This window comes from Chelmon rostratus, chromosome 17 (genome assembly GCF_017976325.1).
Source record: "Chelmon rostratus isolate fCheRos1 chromosome 17, fCheRos1.pri, whole genome shotgun sequence".
Taxonomy (NCBI): Eukaryota; Metazoa; Chordata; class Actinopteri; order Chaetodontiformes; family Chaetodontidae; genus Chelmon; species Chelmon rostratus.
Window position 1 is genome coordinate 17,253,853 of NC_055674.1, and position 25,474 is coordinate 17,279,326.

General features: G+C 44.0%; 2 protein-coding genes across 2 annotated transcripts; both read left to right on the top strand.

Annotated features, from left to right (window-relative positions):
* Window positions 1-811: 811 nt before the first annotated feature.
* On the top strand, window positions 812-15,436 carry top3a (DNA topoisomerase III alpha). The gene is made up of 19 exons (XM_041956894.1): window positions 812-1,325; window positions 2,094-2,153; window positions 2,265-2,338; window positions 2,450-2,525; window positions 2,914-3,022; window positions 3,603-3,746; window positions 3,985-4,155; window positions 4,276-4,376; window positions 6,439-6,513; window positions 6,722-6,804; window positions 7,207-7,417; window positions 7,747-7,932; window positions 8,186-8,315; window positions 8,708-8,821; window positions 8,993-9,158; window positions 9,373-9,519; window positions 9,839-9,961; window positions 11,963-12,729; window positions 13,988-15,436. Exons 1-19 carry the CDS (start codon window positions 1,107-1,109, stop codon window positions 14,149-14,151), a joined length of 3,120 nt encoding a protein of 1,039 aa, XP_041812828.1. The 5' UTR covers window positions 812-1,106; the 3' UTR covers window positions 14,152-15,436.
* Window positions 15,437-19,740: 4,304 nt separating this feature from the next.
* On the top strand, window positions 19,741-25,031 carry cbx7a (chromobox homolog 7a). Its single transcript, XM_041957284.1, has 6 exons — window positions 19,741-20,049; window positions 21,162-21,205; window positions 21,356-21,421; window positions 21,557-21,623; window positions 22,981-23,290; window positions 23,387-25,031. Exons 1-6 carry the CDS (start codon window positions 19,981-19,983, stop codon window positions 23,953-23,955), a joined length of 1,125 nt encoding a protein of 374 aa, XP_041813218.1. The 5' UTR covers window positions 19,741-19,980; the 3' UTR covers window positions 23,956-25,031.
* Window positions 25,032-25,474: the final 443 nt, after the last annotated feature.

The window sequence follows — 25,474 nt, forward strand, 5'->3', positions numbered from 1 at the left end:
ACCCAGCTGGTTGTAGTCTTGTCAGGTGACCAATCCGCCTCCCCATCTGGAGGAATTCCACCCTGAAACGGAAATGTAACATATTCTGTCTCCGATGACTGCTGAGTGCTTGTGATTAGATTTATTGTTATCTGTCTGTGGAGATTTACTGTTAGTTTCATTTATTGTTAGTTTCCCAGTTAAGGAGGATGTTTGTCTATGACTGAAGTTGGGCCGTACCCAGGATTTTAGATATACTGAGGTCATGACTCAGTCCTCCAGACAGCTCTACATATTTTATTATTTGATTTTTACAATAAAGTTTTATTTCCTTACACGAAAACCTTTCAGGGCTCTCTCCAAGGTGTAGTATGGTGGAGTTGTATTTTAGACATTTCTTTAACAAAATGTAGTCCAATTTAATCATAGGTCAAACATACTACGCCTAAAAATACAGGCAAATTGTACTTTTTTTGAAAACCGTATAGAATATTGCTAAAGCCCCACATTTTCAGAAAAAAACACAGGACATTATCTCATCGTCCTCAGTGGTGTCTTTGGTTTGCAGGTGTTAAAATGGCAAAAAGCAAATTCTGAATTAGGGTGGATTTCTAGTTTAACATCGATATAATAATTATTTACCATATCAGTGTTACTGTGTATGATTAATAATAATACGACATGTGCAACACGTGTAGACAATAGTCAATGTGAATGCAGTTATTGTACTATAATTATAAACTTGTTTTACTTGGACGTGTTGGTAGTTCCAGGTTTTTACGACAGTGTTACGACCTTGATTACGGCAGTATTTGACAGCTGGCGGGTAACTTTGTAAACATAGCTAACGGTAACACTGTTTAGAGGACGATGTCGCTCCTCAGTACACCTTTTTAAAAAAATTTTGTGGGGCTAGCGTTATTTTTCAACGTTTTCACTATTTAATTTATCGGGAGTGAAGTTATTCAACCGGTGACCACTTTTTGGCTCTTTGTTAAAGTTTTGGGAAGCGGAGACCATGTTGTTAGCTAGCTGGCGTTACTTCAGCTAACATGCTACCACAGTGGAGAGACACCAGCTGTGGAGCTGCCTGGAGAACCAGCTGCTTCATGTGAAAGCGGCCAGGTATGCTAGTGCACCTACTCGGGAGATCTTTGCTTCGATCTGGACTACAGCGGCTGGGGGTCCAACGGAGGCGTTTCTGTGTGGCATCTTGTCCGGACACACCGCAGGAGGCAGACATGATCCGCAACCGGGCTCAGATCAAGCGGGTCCTCTGTGTAGCCGAGAAGAACGATGCTGCCAAAGGCATCTCAGAGATCATGTCAGACGGCAGGTCCAGGAGGGTCAGTCATGTCTCAACAACTGTACAAAGCCCTCCATCACATGTTCGCCAGCACAGTGCTGAAACAAGTCTTCTTTCAAGCAAAAATGCCAAATATTAGCTGTTTCCAGTTTCTCAAATGCGAGGGATTTGCTGCTGCTGTTTGTGTAAATGATATAAAAAATAATAGCCTATGGGTTGACCAGACAAAACTAGACATTTGAGGACACCAGCTTGGGCCCCTGGAACTGGATGGTGATGGCATGAATTTTTCCAGTCAGTTGATTGACAGTTCAGTTTGTCTCCTCATTGTGACTAACTCTCTCCAGTTCGTGGCCCAGTCCACACTGATTGCAAGATCACCTTCACAAATCATTATTCAACACCCAGTTGGACACAGAATTTCAGCTGAACATAAATACATGATGAATCAGGAAATCTTAAATAGAAACCAGTACACATGCTCCCCCAAACCCCATATAGAAATGAGTATATAGATCAGAAGTTAATAATCAATCATAATCAGTTTTTGTGCAATAATCCCTGGTTCTAGCCTCTCAAATGCAAATATTTGCTGCTTGTCTTAGTCTTAATTGATAGTCAAAAAATAACTGTTACTTGCACCCTGTTATACATGATAATCTTTATCACGATTCAAGGCATATGTACATTTACTGTTTATGTAATTATCAATGTATGTTGTGATGTAACAGTTTTTGAGGTAAAATAAGTTGTAAGTTTCTATTTCTCTTCGGTTCTAGCACTCATTGTCTCCTTTTTTCCATTTTAGAGGGAAGGGATGTCAAAGTTTAATAAAATCTATGAGTATGAATATCATCTCTTTGGTCAGGTAAGTGAATACAGTGAAGTTATTAGATCTGCACTCATGTAGATGAATGTCTGTTCTTTTGTGCTTTACGTTGTCTCTGATCTTTCTCATTATGTCTCCATCCCGCTGCAGAACGTGACAGTAACAATGACGTCAGTGTCAGGACATTTACTAGGTCTGGAGTTTGAAGCTCCGTTCCAGAAATGGTAAGCTAACAGAGGATTCGTTTTTTTCTTTTTCTTATCTCTCTTTTATGTATATTCAGCATCACACAGTATCATAACAACTGACAGTATTTCTGCCTTTTCTCTCCAAAGGCACAGCTGCAATCCTGTGCTATTATTTGATGCTGAGGTAGAGAAGTATTGTCCAGATAACATGACACAAATCAAGGTATGTTTAATAACTGTCCTCCCAGGAATCACAAAAATGTGTCATTACCTTGTATTTGTATGGGCCCATGGAACCTGTCACTGTCTCTGTGCCACATTGTGTATATTAATGTGATGTTTGATTGATATTAGTAATGTTAACTCAGATAGTTTTAGTCCTTGAACAAGGATTTATTTAGCTTTTTCTTTTTGCTCCAAGTAGCTTATGCAGTTGCAGAATTACATTCAGTAGGTCAGATGATGCTTTTTTCTTTGTCTTTTCATCTCTTAACAGTAAGAGGCCACGATTTTCATCCAGCGGAAAAAATGATGGATATGGAACTAACTCTCCATCTAACCCTCTTTCTTTCTTTTCTCTTTTTTTTCTCCGTTGCTCTTTGTCTCTCCAGCGGACACTAGAGAAAGAGGTGAGGCAGTGCCAGGCCTTAGTCATCTGGACTGATTGTGACAGAGAGGGAGAAAACATTGGCTTTGAAGTCATAGACGTCTGCAAAGCAGGTATGACAGTAATATGCGTGGGTGGTTTAAGGAATACTTGTACATGTTGGGAAATAGGCTGATTGCTGAGAGTGTGATGTGATATCTGTGCAGTAAAGATGAAGCTGGAGCCAGAGTATGGTTAGCTTAACTTAGCACAAAGACCAGAAGCAGGGGGAAACAGCTAGCCTTGCTGTGTCTGTAAGTGACAAAACCCGCCCATCGGTGCTTCTAAAGTACAGTAATTACACTTTATATCTCATTTGTTTAATCCCTTCCAAAACTGAAGAGTTACAGAGTTTCCATTTTACTCTGTTTCCAGTCTTTGTGCTAAGATAAGCTAACTGGCTGCTGTCTGTAACTTTATATTTACTGTACGGACATGTGTGGAATTCATCTTCTCATCCCAAAATGTTAAGCGATTACTTTAACAGTGTACATCCTCATATGTGAAATTAATATTCATATAAATGATTATGTAGAATGAGCAATGTTTCTGTGACTGTGCAAAGGCAAAAATTAGCAGGTTTTTGTGTATGTTTGTCCACAAATCACTCCTGCTAAAAGTGTTTATGTATGTTTTTTATGTGTGCTTTTTTAGTGAAGCCCAATTTACAAGTCTTTCGGGCAAAATTTTCTGAGATCACCCCAAACTCCATTCGGAGAGCCTGTGAGACTCTAACAGAGCCGGATGCTAACATCAGCGATGCTGTCGATGTCCGTCAGGAGCTGGACCTGCGGATAGGTATGGTCGCGCTCTTAAAGTCTGCTGGATAATACATGGGGACTCACTAATGCAGGTTAAAAAGATGTAGTAGTTCATACAGCATAATCACAGTTTAAAGTCTGGATGACGACCTTGACTAGACTTTACCCAAGATGCAACACTGGTGGCTCTGTTAATCAGAAAACACGTAACACATAATGGAAAACCCAGTCAGATAAAATGATTTCATCCTCTCTCCTGTGCTCATCTTGATCAGGTGCGTCCTTCACTCGATTCCAGACGCTTCGCCTGCAGAAGATCTTTCCAGAGTCTCTGGCCAATCAGCTGATCTCATATGGCAGCTGTCAGTTTCCAACTCTGGGCTTTGTGGTGGAGCGCTTCAAAGCCATCCAAGCTTTCATACCCGAGACTTTCTACAAGATCAAAGGTACAAACTTATTTGTACACAGACACAAAGACCCAATAGAGATGTAAGTATTCAGGTCTTAAACTGACTCTCACTCCTCTTCATCATTCCGTCTGTTCTTTGCGTCTGTGTTTGTCTCAGTGCTGCATGAGGTGGAGGAGGACACTGTAGAGTTCAGCTGGAAAAGAAACCGTCTCTTCAGCCACACAGCTTGCCTGGTGCTCTACCAGATCTGCATGGAGGTATGTGGCTGTTTGTGTGTCTGTGTTTTAGGCTGAGCATATTAATGTGTGTAAATGTACATCTATGCTATGTCACATGCTCTCATTGAGCATTATGATGAATTAAAGCAGGCATATAAATCTCTTTAGCTCCTCTAATGTAATAGAGTTTTGCACATGCATATCTAAGATGCCTAAACTGGTAAGCATTGTGGGTCAGCTGATGTTGTTGCTGTGAGCCCTTCAGAACATTTAATGTGACAAATCTGAGTTTTTTCATATCTTCTCTGTGCTGTTTGAACACAAGGAGAGTTTAAACTCGGCCGAGTTGTTGATATATGCAAGGAAAGGCCATATTCTTGACTATCAAGTCTTGTTATCTTCATATTATTGTATTCTTGTTGAAGTTCAGTCATCTTTTTAGTTATGCTTTTTGTCTTTGTTTTGGTCTTATTTGCCTCCTGATCCCTCATTCTTTTCAGGCAGAGAATTATCATAATTTTTTACTCTCGTACAAAATTAATGCTATTTTTATGATCTTATATCAGTGTGAACAGACTCAAAGATCATGGAATATCTATCTAAGTTTTATGTTTTGTTTTCTGATTCACATCTAGTTACAAATCTCTGTTAATTGTAAGTCCAAACAACAAAAAGAAACACTAACAACTTTCTTCATTTATGACAAAGATTTTTCTTGTCATGATCTCTTATTCCCCCATACCATTAAAGTCACAGAGAGAGTAGGAGAATCTGTCAGTCAGCAAATTACACTTTTTACATCATTTATCCTCATTTCCATTCAGCCACATGTGGGGCTGATGAGCGTCAGGGATATGGGTTACATAATTTCAGTTTCCCTGAAACATTTAGTCTAATAAATGATTTCCAGTGTTAAAACACACCTATTATTCTATATATTGTCAAATGTTCTGGGTTGTTAAATAATGATTTCACATCCAGAATGTGAAGAAATACAAATAATGAATATAATGCTAGTAGATGGACTGTATTTATATAGTGCCTTTCTAGTCTTCCGACCACTCAGAGCACTTTACAGCACAAGCCTGCAGTCACCCATTCACACATGGTGGCTAGTGGTGGTAATGGCCACCTGCTCATTACAAGCATTAACGCATTCACACACTCAAGGACATTTGACACGTAGACTGCTGAGGCTAGGGATCGAACCATCAACCTTCTGATAGGTGCAGGACCCCTCTACCTCCTGAGCCACAGTCCCCACAATGGTTCCTGTGTCTCTGAGCAGGATGCAGAATGCAGGTTGTTATTCATGTGCAGGTGTTTGCTAAACAGAGCAATTACTGCTGCACTGATAACTCTTTGTCTTTACTAGTATGAGCACAGTGCACATGTGTGCAGACACAAGCTCATCAAAAATTTTCACAGCTGTTAAAGCTGACTGACAGCTGATCCAGCTGTGATCAGCTGCTGCTGTCATCAGAAACTTCACGTCAAGTGATGCTTTCGAGGAAAGAGCGTGTCATTTCTCTAAAACCATGTTTCATCGTTTCTCCCCTTGCATTGTTTCCCCTGTGTCTCCATGCATCCTCGGTGGGAGGAATTCAGACACATGTGAGGGACATGTGTGACTTGTTGTTTACATCCATGTTTTCTCGCCAGCATTTTTCTTCTTGTCTGTGTTTGCTAGCACGTTTCTGAGTTTCTTGGTGTATGACTGCCACCTGTTGATCAGTGGCATTGTGTGAAATCATTGGCAGGAATGTGCATCGCGTCACTCGCATTCGTGTGCATTTCAAACAAAATAGGGATCCACTCATAAAACATTGCCTTATCACACACGTGTGTGTGAGTGTGTGTTTGTGTGAGACTGTGACTGTGACTGTGAGTGTGTGTGTGTGTGTGTGTGTGTGTGTGTGTGTGTGTGTGTGTGTTTGGCATAAGTGCATCCACACACGTGTAACCTCTCCTCCATCTGCAGCTGTTACCTCAGGAGGACACAGCAGTACATCTGAATGTGTTGTCAATCTGCCTGAATATAACTGGCTAAAAGCCACATGTAGAAAGGTACACAAGAGAATATCCTTTCATTCATTTCCAGGATCCCATAGCAACAATCACCTCAGTAACCAGCAAACCCAAGAGCAAGTGGAGACCGCTGCCTTTGGACACTGTGGTAAGAATATAAAGTTAAACGACCACACACACTGCATCTTAAAACACATCTGTTTATGGTATAAAATGTGCGCAATTGTTTTCCCAGCTCGACAGAAAATGTATGCAAATGTATTTTGTGCACTTCAGTGTCCTCGGGGTCCTTGTATTGAAACCCCTCCCTGCTTTGTCCCAAGCTGAACAGTCCTCTATCTTAATCTGACCAACAGGAACTGGAGAAACTGGCATCTCGTAAGCTAAAAATAAGTGCCAAAGAGACCATGAAAATTGCAGAAAAACTCTATACCCAAGGGTGAGTGCATGTTAGATAATGTGCATGCATACTGCTATCCACACAGCAAACTATTGTCTTAGGCCCACCATGTGCTAAATGTCCTTATCAGGTTTTCCTCCCACAGTGTTTTTGAGCTTTCATTTGAACTCACATAGCTGGCTTGTAGCTTCCTTATTAGAGGCTTTGTGGTGTCAGTGAAGGGGTCAAAGGTAGTTTTCGTTTACCAGGTTGTTATACCACCTCAAAGCCAACCTATTTTTGTACATGAAAAGGCACCATCTGGCAGGGTGGTGTCTTTCAGCCTTTTAATAAATAAGTTTACCAGCAATGTCACATTTGCAAAGCTTTCCCTGCTTGTTTGTCAGTGTGGAGATGACATGTAGCTCTCTGTCTTTGTTTATTTCTTTTTTTTCTGCTCAGGTATATCAGCTACCCCCGCACAGAAACCAACATTTTTCCTCCGAACCTGGCGCTCGGCCCCCTGGTCGAGTACCAGACACAAAGCCCGGTCTGGGGGACGTTCGCCCAGCGGGTGCTCGACCAGCCGGGGGGTCCCAACCCACGGCAGGGCAAAAAATCTGACCAAGCCCACCCGCCCATACACCCCACCAAGTACAGCGATACACTGCAGGTAGGTCTGCCACAACTGGGGCTGAGTTTGTGCCTTTTCTGTCCCGTCTGAATGTTTGCCCTCTGGGAAGGTTTCACAGATCACCTACAGCAGCCCAAAGGTCACTAAAGTTGTATTCATGCAAGATAATAAACATTGATCAGTGCAAAACAACAACAGAGCAGTGTTAGCAACCAGGTCTCTTGTAATTTATGGGCATGTTGTGAACGTTGATGCATAAACATGCACACACTTGAACAGCTGGTCATATTTTATGCACATCACACACACATGGATTTGGAAAGAACAGACAGTGTGAAATAATGATGTTCTGTTTTTTCTGTGTCCAGGGCAACGAAGCACGATTGTATGAGTTCATTGTCCGGCACTTCCTGGCTTGTGTATCCCAGGATGCTTTGGGGCAGGAGACTGTGGTGGACATAGACATTGCCCAGGAGAAGTTCTCCACCTCGGGACTCATGATCATTGCAAGGAACTACCTGGACGTTTACCCGTATGACAGGTGGAGCACGAAGGTATGGTGAATGTGTTAAGGCTCATAGCAGAGTGTGTGAACTCACTGTACTGATGTTTTTGTTTATTTGAGCACATCTAATGTAAATTATTGTACTGTAAACAATTAATTGCTGGTCTCATCTAAAGCTTCTAAACTGACTAACTTGCTTAAGTTCTTTGCTCTGATAGAGTATGTTGCGTGTGGCTCCAGTTTCCTGCTGCTTCCACTGCTTGTGTGGACATACTGTAGTAAAGCTGTTTTGTGTGTGCTAGCTGATTCCAGTGTATGAGCAAGGCTCCCAGTTCCAGCCCTCCGCTATCGAGATGGTGGACGGACAGACGAGTCCTCCGCAGCTGCTCACTGAGGCCGACCTCATATCGCTGATGGAGAAGCATGGCATCGGTAAACACACACACACGCACGGAGAAAGTGTCTTTAATCTTTGAACACTGGTGAAGCCCTGTCCAAAATAGTCAATAGACTCCCATTCCCTTAGTGAAATTCACATGAAAAGGACAGAAAAAAACGAACTTGTTGATAAATCATCCCAGCACGTATTGTCAGTTTTAGTGTGTGGTGTGCAGCACTCTGTGGATTTTTTCATGTGTGCTGGGGTGTGTTTGATGACCTGTTTGTAGCGTAACTGATTTTACGGTACCTTTTTCAGTAAAAGCACAGAAACTCTTCACCTAAAGCAAACCTAACGATGACTTTGTTTGTCGAGTCAACATAGACTTTTCAGGATTAGCTGTTTGGTGTCTGATGCAAACTGTATGAACTGTGTATATTTTCAGGCACAGATGCAACCCATGCAGAGCACATTGAGACTATAAAGAGTCGCATGTATGTGGGCTTGACAGCTGACCAGAGGTTTCTCCCTGGAGAGCTTGGCATGGGACTGGTGGAGGGTCTGTACACACACACACACACACACACACACACATATATATATATATATATATATATATATATATATATTGCAAGCCACATTATGCAGTATATTTTAATATAGATAGATAGATGATGATTATATTGTCCTTATCACTTAGGTGTGTTGCATGTGTGTGTGTGTTGTTTAGGTTACAACTCCATGGGCTATGAGATGTCCAAACCAAACCTGCGCGCTGAATTGGAGGCAGACCTCAAGCTCGTATCAGAGGGCAGGAAGGACAAATGGAGCGTGCTGCAGCACCACATCCAGAAGTACAAGACTGTCTTCATCGAGTCTGCCAGGAAGGCAAAGAAGTAAGTTTTGTTTATCTTGTAGTAAATGTATGGATTTATGATGCAGCATTTGAACTTGGGCTGAATAATACGCAGAAAAGGCCTAATATGAATCTAAATGAGCAGAATGGTGTCATGTTTACAATGCTGTATTAGTTACACCTGTCCTGTCAGCCACTGCGGGCTGGTGGTTGTTGTGATGCAGAGATTAAGTCATTTTCTGTTGTTTCCTCAGGTTAGATGAGGCCCTGTCTCCATATCTGGGTGCAGCTCAGCAGATCCCTGAAGCAGAGCAGCAGGACATGGAGATCCCGCTGCCGGTCAGGAAGTGCCCTCACTGTGGTCGGGACATGGTGCTGAAGAAGAAGAGGGAGGGGAACAGGTGAGACGAGACAAGCAAAGAAGCTTAAACCTGCTTTACCCCCAAAAATAAAGATGCCGTCTGTCTTCCTGAACTTCAAAACTGAATTCTGCGTGTCTTGCATGCTTATCTCCTCTTGGTGACATAGGTGTGTCTGTTCATTTATCACACTTTAAGGGTCTAGAAGATATTTCACAGTAATGCAGTTTCTTTTAGGTGCTGCCACAACAGCAGCCTTTTACAACAATCTGTCAAATTCATACGGTATTATTCTTAAACATCCATGTTTGCTAAATGTAACAACACAGCTCCACCCGTCCCCCCCCCCGTCCCCTTTCAGTAAGTACCTGTCCTGCACGGGCTACCCAGCCTGTAAGACAGCAGTGTGGTTCCCTGACGTGGTGCAGGAGGTCAGCAGAGATGACAGCATTTGTCCCACCTGTCAGCCGCATCCTGTTCACATGTAAGTATTTAATTTATACTCGACCGTATTTAATTTCATGTCACAGAGCTGTGCACTTCACATCAAACACAGGAAACCACTGAAATTGTTTAAGACGGAGATAAGTTTAGACTCTGATAACACTGGTGACACTCTCGCCCCTGCCAATAGTTAGCCGACATCTTTCATAAATATTTTTCATCCCACCTGCATTTTATTTTGTGCTCAGGTATTTTGTCAATCAGATGAATTGAGGAACATGAGATGAGAACGTTTAGATGTTCCTCTTTCAGTTCTACATACATGCAGTTATAATGTTTCAGATTTCCACAGAACGGTTGATTTACTCATTTAATTTAGTGTATTCAATCTGTCTCTTGTGAGTCCTCCAACATCATTGTCTCATTTGTGTTAATCTGGATGGAAAAGTTTAGCTGAGAACGGAGGCTGCAAATTGGCTTCAGCGGGACCGATATGTATACAGTACATGACATCCGCCGCATTGCTTATCTGCATGTGACAGTGTTTATCTAAATAAACAGATAAATAAATGACAGTCTGTTTGCTACATAGCCTCTTGAGAATGTTTTAAAGCAGAGAAAGAATTATGTTGTACATATACAACCAGGACATTTGAATATTATGGTCCTAAAGAGTTGATCATCACTGATTCACCCAAAAAAGGCTTCTTTTTTCATTTCCTGGTTATCATATTAACCAGATAAAGACATAATTCAGAATGCATGATCTTTGAAATGAGTTGAAATGTTTCTGTCTTGCTGCTTTGTTTTTACTGTGCACTAAGTTATAAATAGTTTGTGGGAGAGATTCTTCAGTCCACATTATTTCCTCTTTGCATGATGCAGAACCACAGTAACTACATGTATTTAATTTTAAGAACATGTTCTTATCCATGGTAACTGCAACACCAAGTACATATGTTTTGCCATGAGCGCATGTCTTATATTTCTTAGATTAATGAGAAGTGCACTGTATGTAGGCGCTCCATGCTGCGCAAACACAACAGCAAGCACAGATGAAGCTCTCAGTGGCCTCAGCAGCGCGAGAAACTTTTCCAAATTCTTGTTTACACAAGTGGGCGTTAACCCCTTAAGCACGTGCCTCAGTTCAGTCCAAATATAGGGCACGCTCGCTAGCATCGAGCCAAAGTGCTCCACACCAGCATCTGTTACCATAGCAACCAATCTGGTAGAGAGCTCAAAGTTGACTTCAGCACTTACCCTAAAACAGCATCGCTGTTTTTTAATCAGATCTCACCCAGCAATTTGAGCTTGTTGGATAACTTCAGATGCTGTTAACAGCAGATGCACTGTATTATTCCAAAGCAGGTTCCTTCAGCCACTGTTTGACAAGCTCCTTTACTCAGTGCACAGTACAACAGTGTTTTTGTGACGGCACTGAGGGTGTGAAATGGTGAGGTTTTTTTTTTGTTTTTTTTTTACAGTTGAGTTCATGTATTTCTCAACACGGAGTTCACTTTTTCAAACCTCTTTTCGCAACCAGCACAACTACAGTCAGTGTGGACTAACCTGTGTGTCACTTTCTTTGCTTCGACACAAATTTTATTTGAAAGGCTCATGAATTATGTTCTCACTCAGAGTCAACCACCAACAGAACTCAGTGTATTTAAGTCCCAGTCGTCATAAAAGCTGTTACATTTACATAATACACAGAACACACAGAATTACTCTGTAATTAGCTGCATTCTTGTACATGATGTACTGTCAGCACATACCGTGATACCAGTATATGTAGCATACTGAAACTGATTTCTATGACAGGCCAGCATCAGATAGTAATGTTGGACAGAAAATCTTAATTTCTCCTCTGGCTTTGTTATCAACAAACAGTCACAGCCCTGTAATAATTGGTGGATTTGGACCCAGCACAGCGTAGTTCATTTGTTTTGGGGTTTTTTTTACTGTTTTTGGTTCAGTTTCATCACACACACTGAGCTGTACTTCTGTAACATTTGTCTCCTGCGTGTCCCACATTCTTCAGGTTGAAGTTCAAGTTCCGCAGGGGCAGCCTTCCTCCCATGATGCCTTTAGAGTTTGTTGGCTGCGTCGGTGGATGTGACGAGATGCTCAGAGAGGTGCTGGACCTGAAATACCTCCGAGCAGGGGGAGTGGGAGGAGGTGGTGGAGGGGGAGGAGGGGGAGGAGGGGGAGGAAGAGGAGATGACCATCGTCCACCAGCTCCAAGGCCCCCCGGGCCAAAGCCGCCCAGAGCCCCAAGTTCAAATCCTCGACCTTCCCTTCCTCCTGTCCCCTCGTGGACCCCGCAGCCACGACCTCCGCCGGGTGGAGGTGGAGGCGGTGGCATCAGTGTAGACACCAGCAATGATGCCATTGTGTGTAACTGTGGTCAGGGTGCACTCCTCCTGACCGTGCGCAAGGACGGTCCCAACCAAGGTCGCCAATTCTACAAGTGCAACGCTGGGAGCTGCAACTTCTTCCTGTGGGCGGATCAGCCAAGTCAGCAGGGGGCGCTGCAGAGTCGAGGGCCTCCGGTCCAGGCACCTCACACCTCCTGGCCTTCGAGGCCCTCTCTGGGGTTCAGGAACACCCCTGGAGAAGGCAGGGGGCAGGAAGGGGGTGCAGGAGGATATGGGGGACAGATAATGTGTAGCTGTAATGAGGCGGCAGTGATGCGCACAGTGCAGAAGGACGGTCCAAACAAGGGCCGGATGTTCTACACCTGCGGGAAACCAAGAGACCAGCAGTGTGGCTTCTTCCAGTGGGCTGATGAGAATGCACCTCCACCAGGCAAGACAACACACACATACACTCATCAAAACTTTACACTGCTTTTACCCTGAGGTCTGAAATGAATATCTGTTGAATGAGACATTGTTGTAGCTTTGCTAGCGGTGGAGCCTGTGTATGAGTGTCAGTCGTTCCACCGCTGTGATCCAGACTGAAGCGTCTCAACAACTATTAGATGGATTGCCAGAAAGCTTGGCAGACACATTCATACCCCGCTTAGATAACTTTGCTGATCCCTGTACTGGTCCTCTAGCGCCACCGGCTGGCCGCAATTTCAATTTCCAAAACTTTGGTTTATGAATAAATTCCTATAAAACTACAGACGTTCTCATCAGCCTCAGCAGTACTTTGTGTTTAGTACTAAATAGCAAATTTTAGAATGCTAACATGCTAAACTAAGAAGGTGAACTGATGAAACATACTGGCTAGATGTAAGCATGTTAGTACTGTCATTGTGCGCTTGTTAGCATGCTAATGTTAGCATTTAAGTACATTGCTATAGACTCTAAGTCTTGTTAAATGAGACGTTTTTCTTTCATTTCTGTAGCAGCTCCATTGAGTTAAAAAGGGCTGCTAATTCTGACTGTATTAAAAATAGATCACTGAAACACCTTCATTGCATAAAGGACTACAGTCGCCTTTCAATTCTCAAAATTAGAGTTTCACCACTGGGTTTGCTCTCCTGGGTTTAATTTTGGCCAAAAAGGGGACTTTTAGAAAATCCACCTTCATTCTGTAGTACTTCTCCCGTATTTACTCTTTACTGTTTACTCCCTCTGAAATTTCCCTTGCATCACAAGCAGACCCTGGAAATGCACCCATTAATACATTAACGTAAACAATACATTACAGTCATTAGCAGCACATTTCATTTGACTTCTCACAGTTAAACATCTGACCGCATTACTGTGCTGTCAAATCATTTGTACCATGAGCCCGGAGTCAGCTAATGCTTTCTCTGTGCTTTCTAAAACACATCACATTTATTAAGAATATCTTAATACAAGCGGGTAAAGCAAAAGATGTACGCTCAGATCAAACACTGGAAAGAAAGAGATGCATCTCACCTACATCTGTACTTAATGATAAAGAAAAGCTGTCACGACTCACAAACACTCCTGCTGAGACCTTGAGGCAACAACTTACCGGGCTGACGCGGTGTCGTCAGTCCCAGCGCACACAGAAAAATCTTGCTGCTTTTTATCCAGTGGCTTCAAACCACCTCATGTTGTGTTTGACCTCTGTTGCCCCGTGTCAGGTGCTTTTGGTGGTGGATTTAATGGTGGTGGAAACGGAGGGAAGAAGGGACGGAAAGCAACGGGAGACGCCACCGCCAACAAACCTCCAGCTGCTAAGAAACCTCGCACCTGCGGCATCTGCCACACGCCAGGACACACCCGAGTCACCTGTCCTCAGCGGTGACGGCCCCTTAAAGACACTATTTGGAGTCATGGAAGACTATGACTTGAAAGTGTGGAGTCAGATTTTATTTTTTTAAATGTGCAACAACTCAGATTGTAAGTACCTCCCCTCAGGGGGTGGGTGTCTTCTTCTGGGTAAGAATTTAACCAAGACCCTGTATATTTCCTGCAACGTTACATTTTGATAACAGTTCCAAGAGGGCTAAAGCAGCTTTGAGCATGTAAGTCATGTAATAACTATGGCTCCAATCAGAAATCATTATTATATTTCCCAGTTGCAGTTGTGCAGCATATTGTGAATTCAGTTGTGAAAACGTGGGAATGTTAAAGAGATTTTGTGTCTGGAAACTAGACCCGTCCTTCCTTTTTTCATCCAGCTCTAATTTCTCAAGTTTCCTCAGATCTGCAGTGTGTTTGTTCAAGATGAACGGCCCTTTTCTGGCCCCTGGGGGGAGAGTTGGGGGTTAACCTTCAGTATCTGTTAGGTCCTGCCACATAGCTGCCAGTTTCCTGACAGGAAGGCCACTTTTTAGTAAATACACTTATTCCCCCTCTTGCCAAAATTTAGATGACAAGATTGATACCACTGCCATGTCCATGTGGTACGTATGAAGCTACAGCCAGCAGTTAGCTTAGCATAAATACTGGAAACAGGGCGAATGTCCAATGGTTACGAAGAAAGTCTGCCTACCAGAGCCTCCAAAGCTCACTAGCCTACCATTCTACAAGATGGGTTTGTGTCAGACGATTAACTTTATAAGCATATTTCCCAAAATGTCTAACTTTTCCATTAAAGCTTAGTGCAGCAGTCATGCGCAGACCCATGCTGCATGCTTTAAACTGTCTGAGTACACGAGCTGCACTCTGAGAATCTGAGCTGCTTGAGAAATAACTGCATCAACCTGAAGTTGCTCAACAGTTAATGGGAAGTTTGCTCCGCTGGTCTTGGATCAAATGAATCTGTCGTGTTTCACTGTATCGGCAACCGTGATTGAGGTTGATTCAGATACAGAAGCTGTCTTTAGTGAATAAATGTGAATTTTAAATAAAACGTATGTGGGGTTATTCATAATCAGTGATGTAATTATTAATAATAATATTAACACCTGTTTGTGGTCGTCATTTTCACCATCACTAAGCATCTTCAGCAGCAGCCACGTGTTTCACATCTGTTGATTCATCAAGGTGCTTGTTGAGAAAAACTGCAAACTATGTTTCTATATTGTGAATATAACGAGTGCAAAAACCCCCCAACAGGCCGGCTCCTCTCCCGGTTGTCTGAGGAATTACCAGTACTGAAGATTTCTATTTTAACATTGCTGACTCTAATAAACAGAAATGTACCTTAAACTTCCACATTTATTTATATCTCTGCAGCCGTGACACAGATTGATGTTGTGAGTTTTGGTTTTGGTTTTGGTTTTATGTGGACTCTTTTGTATTTTCTTCTTAGCTCCTTTGGTTTTGGTTTTGGCTCTATTTTGAGTCTTCAACTTTCAGCCAGCTCAACTCGGGATGTCTGTTACTGCACATAATGACCGTAATGAGTCAATCTAAAACCTCTATCCCTTAATGCATTTTGCTTAACGTTTTCAGTTTCGCCGTTACGCCACATTGCTGATCATCGAGTGTAGTTAGTGCAAATAAAGCAAAAAGTGCTTATTTGATCATATTATCTGTATCTAAATCCTTTTATCCTTTTAAAGTAGAAGCAGAAACACTTCATTAAATCGCTTAGAATACCCCCTGTGAAGGTTGTGTTGTTGGATGATTATTGCTGGTAAAGTCATGTACGTAGCATTTTACTGTACCAGTTAATGTAAATATTGTATATGATAATCAGATGTTTTGTATGTAAACATGAAAGCACCCAGTAACAGCTGCCTAATAATGTAGTGTAGTTTAAAGTACAGTAGTTCCCTCTGAGATGCAGTGGAGCAGGAGCATGAAGTGGCTCTGGAGTACTTTTCCACTGGTCCTGGGTCCTTCCTGCACACATGCACAGCGTGGAGGTCTAACTGACACCAAATGTTTGACGTGAAGAGGTCTGTTGCACAAAAATGGATCTTGTGATCACACATGCGATCAGACAGGGAGCCTGCTGTCGGCCAAAGTTTGCAGCTTTATGTTTCGCTGCAGGATGTGAATGGTTTTTCTTTTCCCAGAAGTGCTGCTTGTAACTCTGCAACCGGCGAGCCAAATGAAGTGAAGCGCCCCGGGGTGGGAAAGGCAGGGACAGAGGGGAAATAAACCAGAAACGCGTGGATTCCCGGCATGAGCCTTTAAGTTAGCCTACTGTTTTTTTTCCTTCCTCTGTGTTGATATTCCAGAGAAGTAGCGGTGATTTTTACCGTCACGTTTGGTGACTCATCCGTGAGTCATGACATGTGGGTGGGAGTGAGCGCTGCGATCCGTCCCTGCCGTGTTGTTTTCGCCGCTCCATCTCCGCTCCAGTAGTATCCGGGCAGATAACGAGCCACGTGATTGCCGTGTTTCTTTTCTGAATCGCGGCAGATCGCCTCCTCCTTACGGGAAAAGCGCTCTTTTCATCACGCATTACATTTTGGGCTGATACCGTAAAGCTGGTCCCTGTAGTGCTACTATAGGAGTGCCGTAAAGGTCAAAGACACTGTAATGCATCATGAGATCACCATAGAAATGCTATAAGAACACCACGCTGTCCCTGTTTCCATATGCTGGGATATGATAACAGCACAGTGCATCACTCTCCTCTCTTCTCTGCTACTTAAAGGAGGACTCCACCAATTTTACACATAGACTCCAGTTTGCCAGTCATGAAGATCACTGTGCAGCCTGTAAACACATGTGTGTACTGTCCTGTGTGCCTCTGGAGGCAGCTGTACTAACTCCTGGAAATTAACCCTGATGATGTCATGGCGATGTCATCAGGGTTATCTGGATTTGTCTAATAGTCTTTAGCAGAAATTGTGTTACGGAGTTTGAAGTTTAGAAGAAGGGGGAGTTTAGCAGGCAGGAACTAATGAGAGACGCTGTCCAGCTTTATTATGGGAATGTGGGATTTGTAGTTTTTTATATATCTCTCTTATAAGTGCAGAATTTTCTGGAAGTGACAGACATATACAAACATTCGTGAGATCAGCAAAATATTAAATACCCTAGCACATGCACTGTACGGCCTTTATTCCAGGAACATTACATCACCAGGAATGAAGGATGATGATTTAAGAAAAGGCCAAAACAAATATCTGAAATTTAATCTTCAGCTGCTTTGACCATCAGTTAATCGTATTTTAATATGTTTGAAGCCAAAATGGTGATTGCAGCTTTCCACATATTAATGTTTGCTCGTGTAGTTCTGGTTTTCTTTTGTTCAGACAATTTGTGTAGGTCAGCTTGGGTTCTTGGAGCATTTGTGGCAGGTTTTTTTTTTTAACTGTTTTCTGACATTTTATATACCAAACGCTTATCAAATAATTGAGAAAATAATTGGAAGATTAAGTGATAATGAGAATAATCTTCAGTTGTTGCTCTAAATTAAACCTTTTCACACCAAAGCAGATATAGACACCAACAGATTTTTTTACTTCAAACCCCATAATCAACATAAAATGATTTAACTTGACTTAATGCCACAGAGTGATGTCATTTGGTTATTATAGGAATTTCTGGTTGGGCTGATTACATAATCTCAGAAAGTGGTCAAAGGTCACAGTTGGGTCAGTAGAGGTGGATCGCTCTTTAGCCAGCCCAGAGCTGTTCATCAACTCTTCCTGCTGTCTCATCATCATCATCATCCAGCTTTTCAGCGGTTGCCGTAGAAACAGTTGCCATGACACCCTATGCCCGTAAGTGATGCAAGTGTTCCAGGTGCAGAGAGACCGTGGACTGTTGAGTGACTGTGTGTGTGTGTGTGTGTGTGTGTGTGTGTGTAGTTACAGAGTTTTACTGTAAACTGATCCACGCCTGCCTCAATGAAAGACAATAGGAAATTGGCTCTGAGCCTTTTTTCCACAGTCGTCACTTTATCTTCATGAGCTGTTCCCACCTGGAGGCTGGATGAGTAGATGTTCAGGTAAAAAGTTAGATAAGTGTGTGTGTGATCAGTGGCTGTGATCACGCCACTGAGCAGAGATATTTAAGAATCAGTCGTTTGTGATAAGTAAATGTTGACTGCAACATATCAGCAGTCATTATCATCACTGAGGTCTTTATCTGTGTTGTACCAGCTCTCCTCTCTGCAGATAGGTTGCTTAGCATTTGGGATGTAAAGACTTTCAGTCAGTGTTTAGCAGTTTAGTTCCATATTTGGATCAAACACGACTGGAGAGGGGGGGCATTTCCACCAGAGAGTGAAGCAAGGCCTTCATTTCCATTGCAGATTCTGATCTTTCCTGCCTTTACTACTGTTACATAAAAATACATGAGCTCACACTGTGTTTTCATGCTCAGGCTGGAGTCCAGTGTTTCAGCTGCACCACCTTGTTTGACTGTTTTTCACCTGTGAAAGAGTAGAAGGCCTTTAGATCAGTCGCAGTGGTCATATCCTGAGGTTGCGATCGAACTGGCATGTTGCTGCTTGCTAAGATCTTCAGAGAACATTTGGACATTTTGGGAATTAAACTTACTTGCTTTCTGGTGGAGAGTTAAGGCTTCAGCCAGCAGCGGGTTGGCTTATCTTAGCCTGGAAACAGGGGGAGCACAGCTAGCCTAGCTCTGTCCAAAGGCAACAGATCCACCAATCAGCATGTCTAAAGCTCACTAATTGCTGTTTAATCAGTACAGGAAGTGTACAAATGCGCATTTTACGAGAGTTATGTATCAGACTATTTCTTGGTAACTTTCTGAAGTTTCCACTAGTTATGTGGCAGCAAAGAAATAGTCTGGCACATAGCCACCCTTAAAATGAAGAACTGCCTTTTTTACGCTTTGGTTTTTGTACAGATCAAACAAACGAGATACAACATGTTAATGATAATAGCAATAGTGACCTTTAGAGCTGCTGGGAGGCTGATTTTGTTGCCTTTGGACAAAGCCAGACTTGCTGTTTCCCCCTGTTGCCTGACTTTTTACTAAACGAAGCTCACAGGCTACTGGCTCCAGTTTTCTATTTACCACACCGACCCGAGAATGTTATTCATCTTCAAAGATCAAGCGAGTCTGACTCTCCACATGTGCGCGATTAAGCATAGAGTATTTCCCAAAATGTTTCTTTAAAGTAGCAAGAACATATAAAAGTTGTACGAGGACAGAAAACATAAAGTCATAACACTTTGGATCTAACTAAGTAAGGTTTTAAAAGTTTAGGAACTAAAAACATGAGTGAACTGAGCTGCCTGAAATGATTGCTGCTGGATTGTTGGCGATGTTTTAAATGAAGAAATGTTAATGAAACCTCTCATTGTGCTGCACTGTTCCCCCCCCCCCTAACTCCAGTTTCATGTAACCTTGTCGTTATGACCCTCCCTCGCTCCCTCCTCGGTCCCTCTTCTGCACTCTGCTCCAATTTGCGTGCGCGGCCCCGCGAGCGCGGGCACGCACACTGGGGGCTCGGCCCTACGCAATGGAAAGGGGGCGCGCCCGACTTAAAGCAGCGCGGTGTCCCGTGTTGATGTGTCGCAGATTTTAAAAAGTGAGGCAGGCAGGCGGCCGGAGTTTCGGTGAGAGGGAACGAGGAGGCTCGGCGCTCAAAACAAGTGTTCACGGCGGAAGCAAGCGGCCGCAGCGACCCCCCACCCCCCGGAGGGTCTGCCCCCCTCTCGTCTTCTACTGTTTTTATTTCAGCTCTACGACAACACCAGCACACGTCCAGTTTGTGCGCTGTTCGGAGCGTGTGGAGCGGCGCGCAGCGATGGAGCTGTCGTCAATAGGAGACCAAGTGTTTGCAGTTGAGTCAATAACAAAGAAGAGAGTGAGGAAGGTAAGAAAGACGATTCGCACTTCATTTAACTTCGATAACTTGTTTTCCGTCCCGGCGGAGCGGTGCGTTCAGCGCAGCATCGCCTGCCGTCCTCATGCGCAGCGAAACTAGGTTACGCAGTTTCCCAACTATTTACGCAGAATAGATCCTCGGACTAATCTATGCCCTGGATTAACTGCGCCGAAGTTTGAGAGTGTTTCGCAGGCCGAGTCACATCCTGTAGCCTCCGCGCGCCGTGCAGCCGCTGCGATGCTGCAGCGCGAGCGTGTTTTGGAGGAGCCTACGCAGCTGTAGTAGAGTGTGGAAGGGGGTGTGTATCCTGTGAGCGGGTATGCGGCCGGTGCGCTACGGCGGAGCTGCGAGCGGAGCGGCGGGTTCCGCGTGAAACTGCTGCGTAATGTCAGCGACTGCTGCGTAACGGCGACCCGCTGATTCGCCGTGGAGGAGATATGGAACGGGTCGTCCCCACGGTAGAGAATTACACGCATCTGACGTGCTCACACTGTGTTGAGTAAAGTCAAAATACATGACAAGCGCCGCGCGACATCACCTTCATCTAATCGCAGCAGGCGATTATAAAGTTGAGTCAGATACGGTCAAATGGTGAGGCCATGTGTGCGATGTTTCCTCATAAACAAACTGTTTTTGTTTTTTGTCCCCCCCACATCAGGTGAGTAATACAGTCATTTTTCTCTCGGGGATGACTCTCATAATTGTTCCAGGCTCGCTGGTCGAGCGTTGCGCAACGCCACGTTGTTTACATGCTCCGTGGCCCCACCTATCCGAGCCGAGGAGCCCGTGCGCTGCCGGAGCCGGCTCGCGTAGCCATGTGCGGTCACGTCACCGCGATTCGAGAGAAAAGCTGCTGTTTGGAGGCCACCCAGCCCCGCTGTCATTGACGTCATCCCCTCAGAAAAACACCGTTTGAAAGGGAGAAAGATGTCCATGACCCTCCCTCCCCTCCCCTCCCTCGCCACGCGTTAAAGTGACAGTCATCCTTTTCTTGCTCACTCCATCGCAGCAGCTTGTTAGTGCATCACATTTGAAATGCAGGTTCCAGGACTGTGTCTGTGCTACCTCTCCCCCCTAACCCCCGCTCCCTCTCTCCTCAGGGTAATGTGGAGTATCTGCTGAAATGGCAGGGATGGCCCCCAAAGTGAGTAAGCCTTGAGTCATCACCCAGTGACCTCATCCCTTCAATGTACACTCAGTGGCCTTTTCAAAGCATGTTTATTGATACCTGAGCACTATCTGCTGTGAGGATAGATAGATTTATGTGTGTGTGTGTGTGTGTGTGTGTTGGCAGGTACAGTACTTGGGAACCAGAGGACAATATTTTGGACCCGCGCCTGGTCCTGGCCTACGAAGAGAAGTGAGTAATCATGGAAAAGCTTTTTGTTATGCTTGCAGAGCACTTTTGGTCTTCTTTTTGTTCTCTCGCTCACGGTCTGTTTCTCTTTGTCACTTTGTCTCTGCCCTCTCCCGCCCCTCTGTTTCCACCTCTCAGTCAGGAGAAGATCAGAGCTCTGGCCTACCGCAGGAAAGGTCTCAGACCCAGGAGGCTCGTCCTGCGGGTAATGACCCTTGCCTTTCTTCTTGTCTTTGTTTTGAACTTTTTACAAATTTACTGTGATGCACTTTTAGTATTGCGCTTATGTAAACTGAAGGACTCCAGAGAAACATATTAGAACAAGAAAAGTGGACATTAAAGCAGCAGAGGTCAAGATATCCTGAATTTTATTCCCTCATTTACGTCAAGCTTAATTCCCCATGATGCAGTTCTACAGCATCTTTCGTTAGAAATCACCTGCCTGATTATTCCCAACTTCTTTTTAACCCCCAAATCTGTTAAGATTTGATAAGTCTGAAGAAAAAGTGACACCACCAGGGTTGTTTTACCAAACTTTAGAAAGTTTCCTCCAGATCGACAGAGGACGTCACGCCGTAGCAGAAGCAGACAGACGTGTTTCGGCTCTAATAATAGCCTCCATAGACCAGACAGCGGTGCAGCCAGAGGACCTGTTGTGTTTTGGAGCGAGGGGTGTGGTGAAAAGAACGCTCTTGCTCTTACTGTGTTACTATCACTGTCACAGCTCGTCTTCCTCTGCACTCGCTCCCTCTCACAGTCAGTTGCATCACAGGAATCCTGTGATATTGCTCACTGAAACACAGGCAGACGAAGCAAACCCGCGATTCAAAATAACTCTCACTTTGATGTATAAAAATATATGTTTTCATAATTATTTTAGTTTATTTTAAAGTATAGGGGTGGTGATATTCCTGTTTTTTGTTATTGTTAGCAAATTCAATGAAAAGACCAAAAAAAAAAACCCAAAATCCAACCCCCCTCCTCTGTCGCTCTCAGCCCAAAGCCCACTGGCTGTTGAAGACATAACTCCTTAAAATAGGCCGTGAAGATGCAGTTTGTTTTTTTAAAGTGAAGTAGTTTTCTCAAACAGCTGGCCGCTGTAAGTTGAGGAACCATTTTTAGCAGTGGATTAATACACATTTGATGACCTAGTGAGTATTTTACAGCAGCAAATGTTAGCATGCTAATAGGCTAAACAAGTTTGGTAAACATTGCCTGCTAAACATTGTGTTAGCATTACCACTGTGAGCATATTAGCATTTAGGATAGTCGGCAGTCACAGTATCACTGAGCTGCTGTTTTTGGACAACAATGGAGCTGTGTGGCACGGAGGACGAGGCTATGTCAGGCTCTAGATGTACAGTCAATACTTGTTAGCAGGATCCATTAGTTGCTGACAGTAAGAATAAACCTATAATATCACAGGACGTATTTTTTGTCCTTTCTGTCACACAGTTGTTCAGTGTGGAAAGAACTCAGATGACAGAAGTGCACCCGAAAACAAAGTGTCGCTGTTTTCTCAGCATGAACGCAGTTGACCTTTCACCTCTGCTCTGCTCCAGAACATATTTGCCATGGACCTCCGCAGTGCCCACAAGGAGAAGCCCCCCCCACGCCTGCGCCTCTCCCTCACCCGCGCCATGAGCACAGATGTGGACCAGGGCGAGCGGGCCGCTATGTACCGTCGCCCAGCCTGGAGGAAGAGCAAGCAGAGGGCCTCCAAACGGGGGCCAGAGGGACCCTCGCACAAACCTCTCCGTCCGCTCAGGAAGAAGGAGGAGCCCATGGAGGAGGACTGGGGCGGCACCAGCGAAGAAGAGAAGCCGGAGTCCGAAAGCGCCGCCGAGGAGAGACGTGAAGACAGTTTATATGGTTGGTTTGTTAAGTTAATCACTTAGAAATTCAGTAGCCTGGTCATGACCTTTGACCTCTAAAGATGAACAGCGTTTCTCTTCTTCTCTCTTTAAGGTCAGTCCGAGTGCAGCTCCCCGCCCTTGCTGGAGCGTCAGGACTTAGAGATGGAGGTGGAGGAGAAGGTGGATGTCAACCTGACAGCGGAAGGCACAGAAACGTGGACTGATGAAGGAGGTGGAGGGACATCCGAAACAAGACAGAACCAGACATTTGCATGCGACCAATCAAAGGACAGCGCCTCGGTGCCTGAGGCCGGACCAGAAGATGCGGTTACCGTGGGCGACAGGTCAGAGTGGGACAGATTGGGTGAAGAGGGCGTGGAGTCGGAGCGCACCGCAGTAGAGCTTAGCGTGTGTCAGAGCAACAACACGACCTCGGTGATAGTGAGCGTTCAGGGGAGCAGCGAGACGGCGGGCGATGCCGCCGCCGTCTGCTCCGCTGCTGAGGCGAGGAAGGAGGAAGTGAGAGGCGACAATCAGAGCGTTACCACGGTGACACCGGGCAGTCAGACCGCTGCAGCTGAGCATCCCGGGAAGGTGATTGTGACGAACGTGACTATCAACTCTCTGACGGTGACTTTTAAAGAAGCCACGGTGGCTGAAGGCTTCTTTAAGAGCTATTAAATGACGACATAGAGAGATGGAGGGAGATCAAAATAACCATAATTAGACTTGCCACTCATTTTGTTCATGTAAATAGTCGTGTAAGTAAGACAATTCCACATGTTTACAAAGCTACACTCATTTCCTACTGAGTTCACTGAAGACATTATTGCCTTTAAACAAAAAAAATGAGTGGTAATTTTATCATTGTGGCTCATTTATTAGGTGTGATAGGAAGCCTGAGGCCCCCAAAATAATGTGCTCAAATCATCCATTGCAATCCAGGGGACTAAATGGATCTCAGTGGCAGGTTTCAGTTGCGGGGCCGCTGGGTTCACTCAGAGCGAGAGACAGATGGTGAGAGCAGTCTAAAATGGTAATAGTCCACATTACTACTTCCATGCAGTTACCTTTTCCAGTCGTCCTCAGTGCTTTCCAGCCAGACGTCGGTCTCACACTCAGATCTGTTCTCGGGGGCCTGTTTCAGTCGCCCCTCTTTCTTACGAATAATGTTTTGTAATGATATTGCTCTTTTTCTTCAGTATTCGCACAGAGCTAACCGCATGCCCTGTCAGTCTGTGCCACACATGCACAAAGCCCTGTCCTGTGGTTTGTTGAAGAGGTTTATTTCTGTCACAAAAGAAATAAAACAAAGAGAGCGAGAATTAATGCCTGCCACTTAGATGCAGTTCTGCATTTCAAGGAGGATGGATGCACAAAAAGAAGTACACAGTTGTGTTTGCCGTCTGTCTGTCCTTTTACTTTTCAAGTATGAAATGGTACCTGGTTCTATTTTTGTATTTCCAATTGATAGTCCACTCTTTTCTCTAGCCTTTGTGCATTTCAAAAGAGGCGATATCGGTGTACACTGCCGCTGTTACGCTGTGCAAGGTAATGTGCAAATGGAAGCAAACATACATTAGGTCAGACTGTAGTGAGCTATTATTTATTGCATGTCACATGTATAAGCTAAACTAACTTATGTCACTTAATGTGTCGGAATCAGTCGTTTCTCTGACAAAGATGAGCTGTCAAACATGTCTTCTCTCTAAGAATGAATTTTTATTTTGATTGCATTTCCAATAAATATGTATAAAAACAACCGCCTCCGTCAGCATATTTATCACGTGGGATTACTGCGTGTAGTTCTGACCATGAAATATTAGATGGGTTGGGGAAAAATAAAACCTACATCACAATTTCAAGACACTTCAGAGTGTAGTGAAGACAGTCCTGATATAGACATTACTGTACTTTTTCGAAAGATACTCCAACTTAGTTTTGCGGTCAACAGCGCCCCCCCCTCCCAAATCCCACAGCCAACACACAGCAGCTCTTTTATTCATTTGTTAATCGAAATTGTGACGCACCGCAACAAAACCAAGGAGAGCATCTTTAAAGTCTAATTTTTATGCATGTGAGCCTTTTGAAGCTCTAATGACCCCATCCAACAACACTCCACAACACTCCTTTCTGTAGGAAAACTCTGGTAAAATATCCGAACACCATCCGGTAGTACAGACTTCATGTTGTTCATGTA